The following is an 8443-nucleotide window of genomic DNA, read 5'->3' as shown; positions in this document are numbered from 1 at the left end:
TGTAAGGCCAAAAAGAATTAGACAACTTTTGGAATAACTCAAACTTTATACAATGGAACCCTTTGACTGAATCATGACCGTTGGATTCAATGATTCACCAAAGCATCCCCCTTCCACCACGAAAATGGCATCTCATGAACTTTTCCCCCAACCCCTAATTCCCCCTCTGATTTTAGAAAATTATAGTAAACAGCTTCATGAGTAGGATTTAAATTTGACTCCATCCATTTTAAACTCTCAATCCAATTCCTCGCATTCTGATAAATACAAATTGATATAAGAGTTAATTCAATTCAATTTATATTCTGATTATACACACATTACGTATTGATAAAGGAATCATAGCATTAATCAACAAACGAACCCAAATAGGAATTAGCAAATTTTCTAGGGGAATATGTACGAAACAATTGGCAAAATCAGGTGCATGCTTGATCACAAATCGACTAAGATGAACGCATATACACCGTTAGATGAGATCTACACAGACTGTTTTTACAAATTAATAAGGGTCCATCAGAACCCTTCTAAATTAGATTGAATCCGGCTGACCAACTACACAGGAACGAAAGGCCGGACCATCTGAGCCGGCTCGTAGCAAAACGGAGCCGCAGGGTGCTGCCACTTCTTGAACACCGCCACCTGCGCCGACTTGTCAGCCTCCGCGCCCTGATGATGGTGGCGCGGGAGCTCCTTCTGCTGGTGCTGGCGCTGGTACCGCGAGTCGTCACGGGATTTGGTCTCGATCGGTTGATCGGGGGAGACAAGAGGGGAGAGGAGGGGGATGGCGACATTCCAATCGGGGACGCGGTCTATTTGAAGGGAAGACGGGGGCGGGGCTCGCCGCTGGAGGCGGCTGGGCTGGCGGCGGTTGCCGGAACTCGGTCGCGGTGCTTCTGCCATTGATTTGATTTGGCTGAGATCTCGGACGGGAGAGAGAGAGCGCGATGGATTTGGGATTTGGTGTGCAACAGATGGAACTACGTAAGGAAGTGGTGAGGGGGTGTGAATATGTATAAGCGAGGGAGAGGGAGGAGAGAGAAAGGCGTATGGTTGGCACGCGGCTTTGGCTCCTTCAAGCCCCGACTTTGGCTGTATCACTCCAACAAAATACGACTCTCAAACACACGGAACGCGCGTTAATTTTTACTTCGTTTTGGGTACGTTTTGGTTTAACCGATTTTCCAGATTTTCAACATTTGAAGACTGAATTGGTTTTTTTTCACTTTTTAAGAAATAAAAAACAATTTGGTTTTTTGTTTACCTTATCACCAAACTGGATTTAACATTCACGTCACTCACACACATCATAAGCGGAGAAATGTTGGAGTTTAGGGGTTTACAAGACCCATGATTCTGATCACGGTCACATATTCTCAATCAAATCAAATTCATCACAACCAAGAATTGGAACGATCTCGAGCGAATTCGCTCCTGAAATTTGGATTCTAGGGTTAGGGGAAGCAAGGAGCATAGAGAAATAAGGTCGGACTCGGTGGGAAGATTTTTGGTTTGAATCCAAGTTGAGCAAGAACAAACTAGTAGAGGAGAAAATTGAGTTTTCTCGCTTCAGGTATATGGATTTGGATCCTCTCCTGATCCCCTCCCTTGGGATCCGGGATCAAGACATAAGGGTCGTTCATTAAAGATCGTGCATCTATAATTAAATGTTTTTAACGTAAAACAAGATTGCTTTATTGTTAAAAATATAAAAAGTATTTAATTGTGGCTGCACGATCTTTGATGAACGGTTCTTGTGCCTTGATCTTCGAGATCCCCAGAGAGGGATCCGGAGAGGATCCAAATCCCAGGTATATGATGTCGAAGGGAGTGGACGATCGCTCGGAAACTCAGCAAACCGAAGAGACATTCAAGACTTGTAATAACACAAACTAAGCGAGGGCAAAATTGGAACTACACTGACACTGTGCTTATGGACAATATTTTAGTGCATTAATATATATTTGATTTGTGTGACATAGAAATTAGGCTAATTAGGGCTAGTTGCAGTCTTTATTTGGTTTGATTAAACCTCGAACAACAACACTTCGTACCACTACAACATCATGGTTTTGGTTTAGGCATCAAACCATTGGCATAACTAATCACTTAGTGATTAATTTGGACTGGTTTAACTAAGTTATTATCCAATTTCAATCAGGCAGTAGTAAAGTTATTTTGATCGAAAGACTCAAAATTAGTGAAAAAGAGACCTAAATAGGAAGGATGCGTGCAAGGGGATTCTCTATGTTCAGATGTTGTTAGCCTTGGTTGGCTTCCTTTGCTCTTTTGGCTACAGCCCTGGAAATGAAATGCTTCTAATTTTCAAAAAAAAAAAAAAAAAAAAAAAAAAAAAACAACAACGAAAGGAAACTTCGTACTGAAAGTTAGGTAATGATTGAGAAGTTGTTTACCCATTAAATGTAAAGAAATTTTGAGAAGGGGAGATAGATGAATGTAAAAACTAACCAAACCACTCGAATTATTATTTTATTTTTTGTAAACCAATCAGGTTATTTAGTTTGGCCTTTTTGAATAGTTCATATGATTTAAGTTTCAAATAACAAGTTAAACTTAGGGGTGGGTTCGAATTCATTCGGTTCGGTTTTTGCCAAAACTGAAATTTCGGTTCAGTTTGATTCGGTTCAATTTTTTTTTCAGTTTTTTTTTTTTTTTTTTTTTTTTTTTTCAGTTTGGTTTTTCTTTTTTGTTTGGTTTTGTTCGCTTTTGGTTTTTCTTATTTTATAAAACTTGATATTTTTTAATATGGAGTTTAGAAAAGAGGCTTGCATTGTTAGATAATAATAAGAAAATGGGAAAGTGGAAAGTGGGAAGGTAGTATATATACAATATCATATAAACCAATTCTATTCTATCAACAACATCAACTGCAAAGAAAAATGATCACCGTATTCATTAAAAAAAACAAACAAATAGATAAGTCTTTCCAAGTTCCAAAGTCTTCCAAAACTTTCTTTTATAACCAATGAAATATCCTCCCTAATTGAACCAATACCTTGAAAAAGCCTTAGGCTTAGTTTCAAACTTGGCAACAAAGTTTTACAAAAGAAACATTAGGGGCATACATTTATAAAGTGTAAAGAGATTCGGTTCGGTTCGGTTTCCCAAACCTCCAAAATTGAAACTAAGCCAATAAGGTTCGGTTTTTTTTTTTTTTTTTTTTTTTTTTTCAATTTCGGTTCAGTGTTTAGTCAGATTTTTTTCGATTTTTGGTTTCTAAACCCACCCCTACTTGAACTTGACTTATTTGAAAAATAAAATAAAACAAAATAAACAGTTGAAAGAAAAAAACTTGCGCGCCTAAACGAAGATCCCATCATGAAATGCATCAACTAAATGAAAACAATGCAACAATTTCAACGTTTTACGCGTATGTCAATGGTGAAGCTTCCCTTCTCCTCCCAAACTTTAACAATGGAATATCGGAAAGTGCAGACAATCTGAGGATGAGTACATGTACTAGTGGATACACTGTTAATTTCTACTTCCATGTTCAAACCTTTATCATCTCCTACAATTATTGTAATTGTTTTGAACTCTTTATTTAATAATAATAAAATAAAAATATGAAGCTGAGCCGAAAAGCGAGTAGGCAGCTGGAGCTACGACCGAGCCAACAAAACCTCCCAACCGAAAGGCATCTAGATTTTACGCTACCAATTTAGACGTGGGCCCCACCACCGACTGTTTTGGGCATTACCGTGTAACGCTTGCAGCTTGCAGTTTTTGCTCCCCTGGATTTTGACCTTTTTTTATTAATTAGTTTATTATTATTATTATTATCTGGTTGGACGACATCAAAAAAGAACGACGTGTCAACTATCTCCGACCAACAGCTCTGATGATGGTTACGTGGTCACTTGTAAGCCTTAATCAACACCATTAAAACTAATGGTGTTGATTAAGGCTTACAAGTGACCACGTAACCAATATCAGAGCCGTTGGGAAAATTACAGAAATACCTAGTCCTCTAGCATTTGGGAAAATTACAGAAATACCTAGTCAAACCAGATAGTCTCTGTCTCAAAGGGTATAAACGTCATTTTCCCAGAATACTCGCATATTTAATTATTTACTAGCCTCTCTGCACGCACTAACGTGCGTGCGTGCAAGAGGCATTTTTGCATAAGTATGCTAAATTTCTAGGACCAAAAATATGAATACAAAGAGAGAGCCCCATGATTTACACAGAGAAAATCCCCAAATGCAAACTTTCTCTTTTGAACATCCTTGTATGATGACCTAGGTGAAAAGCATTTTGAGCTCATCAATTCCGGCATATCGAACTCTTCCTTGTCGGTGAGAGCTCCGGCGATCATTCTCTGCTTCCTCGCCTAGACTTGTTGCATTCGCTCGTCCACCGTGTCCTGCAATGCGCAAAGCAAATCTTTTTGAGCTTCTCAATCGCTCGTGTTTCGGGATCAGTTGTCCAATGCGATGAATTCTCATGATCGCTTGCCCCTCTCCTCGACTGCAGGATTCCACCACGGATCCTAAAAAAGGGCAAAGACGATGTTTTTAACATCAGGGATGAAATGATTAGTGTTACCAGAAACATCCAAATTATAGCTACAAAGATGGGGGTTTTCATGGACGTCAGCAACACCTGAAACATAATACATTCCCAAAATATTCTAACTAGCAAGAAGATTGCTGACAAACTATGACAGCAAAGAAACAGAATGTGATCCTTGTAGCTTACCATTTCCCCTTCGGTGTCGTTGAACTTGTTCAAAACCCTCTCCCTCTTTTCTTCATAGGGGACTCCGAGAGATCCAATAAAATTGACCACCCCTTTGCAACATCCATCAATGTTGTAATTAAATTATTGCCAATGCCCAATTAAAAACAAATAATATTATTCAAGAGGGAAATAAATACCATTATAATTAAATTTTAGAGAAAAAGGGAAAGAGGTAAAAAGTTAGGCGAAAGAGTACAAAACTATGGAGTCAGCGCCAAATCTTTCCCGGTCTTTCAAACCCAAACTAAACCGGGTACGAACCGGATTGGTTGGTATTTGCAAGTGTGACCCGATTACGAATAAACAAAAAAGTCATAATAAAAAAAAAGATAACGAGAAAACCAAGACACAACCCAAAGGACTCTCCTCAGCTGCAGCAAAAGCAATGTGCACATTAGAGAAGCGCGGCGATCTCTTCTTCCTAACCCTCACCGGAGACGACGACCACCGCCTCGGCCTCCCAATCATCGACTCCCTCCTCTCCGCCATCGCCGAAGCCAAGTCCCAAGCCACGCGCGGCTCCGTCCTCATCACCACCGCCCAAGGCAAGTTCTTCTCTAATGGCTTCGACCTCGGCTGGGCCCAATCCGCCGGCTCCGCCACCGCTGCCCGTGCCCGCCTCAATCAAATGGTCCTCGCCTTCAAGCCGGTCGTCGTCGCGCTCCTCTCGCTCCCGATGCCGACGATCGCCGCAGTCCAAGGCCACGCCGCCGCAGCCGGCTTCTTGTTCGCCCTGAGCCACGATTACTTCCTGATGAGGCGCGACAGAGGTGTGCTGTACATGAGCGAGGTCGATTTGGGGCTGCCGTTCCCGGACTACTTCACGGCGGCGTTTCGGTCGAAGATCGGGTCGGTGTCGGGTCGGAGGGACGTGATGCTGAGGGGGATGAAGGTGAAGGGAGAGGAGGCGGTGAAAATGGGGATCGTGGAGTCGGCGCACGATAGCGCGGAGAGCACGGTGGAGGCTGCGGTGCGCCTGGGGGAGCAGTTGGGGAAGAGGAAGTGGAACGGCGACGTTTACGCGGAGATCAGGAAGAGCTTGTATCCGGAGTTGTGTGGAGTGCTTGGAGTGGCGATTGCTACTCCAAAGGCAAAGCTCTGAGTCTGTCATCTTCTCCGATTTAGTGGGGCATTTAGGGAATAATTTGAAACTCAAGAGGTTTGAATTGAAATTTGATGATTTCAGTGGTCAAATGTGTGAATCATTTTATGTAAGACTACATAAGAAAGCTAAGGAAATAAGAAATAGATTATTTACCCTCAATTTTCTTTCGAAATGTGGCTGAAAATTTTCACTTTGCAGTAAGTGCTAGTGCCAATAACAACACTCATTAAAATATGTGTAAAAGTGATCTTGGACGTTTATCGGAAATAAATTTGTTCTAGGCAATGTATATATGCTCACATTTACGTTTAGCACCAATTGAAGGTTGTTCAGATGGTTCGTTTTAGCTTTCTGGTTCTCTAAGAAATTAATATTTTAATGAACAAGACCATATTTCTTACTATATCCAACCAAGGGTCAAACATAATTTATTACTAAAATTTAAAAGCTACAACAACTTAAATTAAATGTAAGATAATTAAATATTTAAAATAAAATTGTGAAAACACTTCGTCGTAGTAATTGTCACATCCCACATCGACCAACGGATAGGGGGTGATGTGCACCCACGACTGCGCACTCTTTCACTGTTGAATTTTAATTAGTTCTAGTTTAGTTTTAATTTATTCACTTTTTCTCATCACTTACCCTTATGGTTAGGTCACCTCAAGGTGTCGCCCATCACAACTCGATTCGAAGTCCAATTGGACTTTCCAGGTCTGGATGTGTCAGTAATTGGCACCGCTTTCATGTCTACTTGTGACGGTTAATAGTTGTATATTAAATTAATTTTTTAATTTAAGTGTCCAAATACTAGTACAGCTTAGTTTGAGATAGTTACATGTATAAATGCACATTTACCATCTCTAATAGGAAGCTTATATTTGGGGCACCCATTATATTTGTCCCACATCGGGAGAGAATTGAGCAAGCAAAAACTTGCATGTGTGACACCCATTATATTTGTCCCACATCAGCTGTGGGAGAGGTTTGAGCAATCAAACATGCTTATAAAAGTAACATCCCCACATAAAACCAATCACCTTTTTGGACCTTAATTAAATATTATTTTTAAATTTTTGGCCAAAAAAAAATGTAAAAAAAATAAAAAATAACGGCTAGCTGACGGCTAGCTGACGTCAGCTAGCCGTTGAGATTCAAATTTGTTAGCCCGCCCGATTGGCCCTTTGACCCTTTTTTGTCCAGTGGGGCCCATAAGTCCTTTGGTCTGACCCTTGATTAGAGATGATTTTAAGGTTATTTTCGACCCTTTGACCTTCTGGACCTTTCTGTTAAAGGTGGCCTTAAATTAAATGTCCTTCATACACGAGTGCTCTATGGAGAGAGTGTTCACCTGAATAATGTACTAAAGTGTTTCCTACACAATTAAATTCTTGGCGTGTTATCACTTTATAATAAGTGCTTCTAAAGAAGTTGAAGCATCACCAAAAAGATGTAAAGCAATGCCAATTTGTTTTTAGAGCCCACATATTTCTTTATTTTTCTTCACTTATTAATTATTATTTCTTGAATTTTGACCCACTTGATTTTGTAAATAACAAAAAACCATTTTGATTTGACATCTCCATTAGTCGGTTGGAATAAGAGACTTTTCAAAATGTTATTTTGTAATATCAACTATAAAAATGAAATTTGACATTTTAGTTTGACATGCCAAATAGGGTTTCATCATGCCTTCAAATTTTACCACATGGCATTCTATCAGGAATTTGATTCCTGTTTTAGACATTTGACATTTTTATTGGAGATGCTTTAAAAATATTACTTTTTAGACCACCAAAGAATCGCCTCCCCGTTTGTATTATTGGATTGCCTTCCTCCTGAAATCAAATTGAAATACTAATCATAGATTATGAATTACAAGCCGTCTAATCTGTGTACGTCTATTATTTGGGAGCCCAGAATTAGAGGGGATGGGACACGTTTGGCACTTGGTAGTGACTAGGCCACTCCTGCCAAACTAGTTGATTTAAATGACTTGTTGAGTCATATTGTAGAGAAGCTCGCTTGCATTCAATGCACAGTTTTAATAGCGTCTTTTATTTGTGATTCGTACAACTAAGAGGAGAGAGAAGACAAAATGTAAAAAAAAATAAAAATAAAAAACTGTATCACTTGCTTGTGTTTGGTAAGAATCATTGCCATATGGTGCATTGAGCACGTGAGAGATCTATCTAACTGGCGGAGGCTTCTAAGAACATCTCCAACCAAACCTTCAAATTTCACTTTAGATTTGAAGGCATGAAAGAACAACTTTCGTAGCCGATACGGATGTTAAACTGTTTTGTGAAGGGAAAAGAGGATGTCTGTTAAATAAATCATCGAAGGACATTTCTAAAGTGTGAAAAATATTGTGAGTAATAAAAATGGAGGGTGGGCCAAAGCGAGCCAACCCTAGGAACTCCCACAAATTATGTCAGCCATATGTCTTGATATCCATACGGCACTCACCAATCAAGGGTGAGTGGCATATTTAGCCAACTGACCCTTTTAAACCCCAGAATATCCCCACCGCCTCCATTTTGTACCACGTCCTTCCTCGCCCCTCTTCG

At 39.9% G+C, this 8443-nt stretch overlaps 2 protein-coding genes and 1 non-coding gene across 3 annotated transcripts; 1 reads left to right on the top strand and 2 right to left on the bottom strand.

Annotated features, from left to right (window-relative positions):
• Window positions 1-410: 410 nt before the first annotated feature.
• Window positions 411-1000, bottom strand: LOC137738351 (uncharacterized protein At4g14450, chloroplastic-like). The gene has a single exon (XM_068477989.2). It carries the CDS (start codon window positions 901-903, stop codon window positions 556-558), a length of 348 nt encoding a protein of 115 aa, XP_068334090.2. The 5' UTR covers window positions 904-1000; the 3' UTR covers window positions 411-555.
• Window positions 1001-4930: 3930 nt separating this feature from the next.
• LOC137737144 (enoyl-CoA delta isomerase 2, peroxisomal) lies at window positions 4931-6029 on the top strand. Its single transcript, XM_068476535.2, has one exon. The coding sequence runs from the start codon at window positions 4968-4970 to the stop codon at window positions 5865-5867; it is 900 nt and encodes a 299-aa protein (XP_068332636.2). The 5' UTR covers window positions 4931-4967; the 3' UTR covers window positions 5868-6029.
• A 2229-nt stretch (window positions 6030-8258) lies between these two features.
• Window positions 8259-8384, bottom strand: LOC137738536 (U11 spliceosomal RNA). Its single transcript, XR_011068979.2, has one exon. It is a non-coding gene; the product is annotated as a U11 spliceosomal RNA (small nuclear RNA).
• Window positions 8385-8443: the final 59 nt, after the last annotated feature.

Source organism: Pyrus communis, chromosome 13 (assembly GCF_041283825.1).
Source record: "Pyrus communis isolate YQ-2024b chromosome 13, ASM4128382v1, whole genome shotgun sequence".
Taxonomy (NCBI): domain Eukaryota; kingdom Viridiplantae; phylum Streptophyta; class Magnoliopsida; order Rosales; family Rosaceae; genus Pyrus; species Pyrus communis.
This window is presented reverse-complemented; position numbering and strand designations above follow the sequence as displayed.

Excerpts from the sequence above, each read along its gene's own strand:
- LOC137737144 (XM_068476535.2), top strand. The coding sequence starts at position 4,968 with ATGGAGTCAGCGCCAAATCTTTCCCGGTCTTTCAAACCCAAACTAAAC.
- LOC137738351 (XM_068477989.2), bottom strand. The coding sequence starts at position 903 with ATGGCAGAAGCACCGCGACCGAGTTCCGGCAACCGCCGCCAGCCCAGC.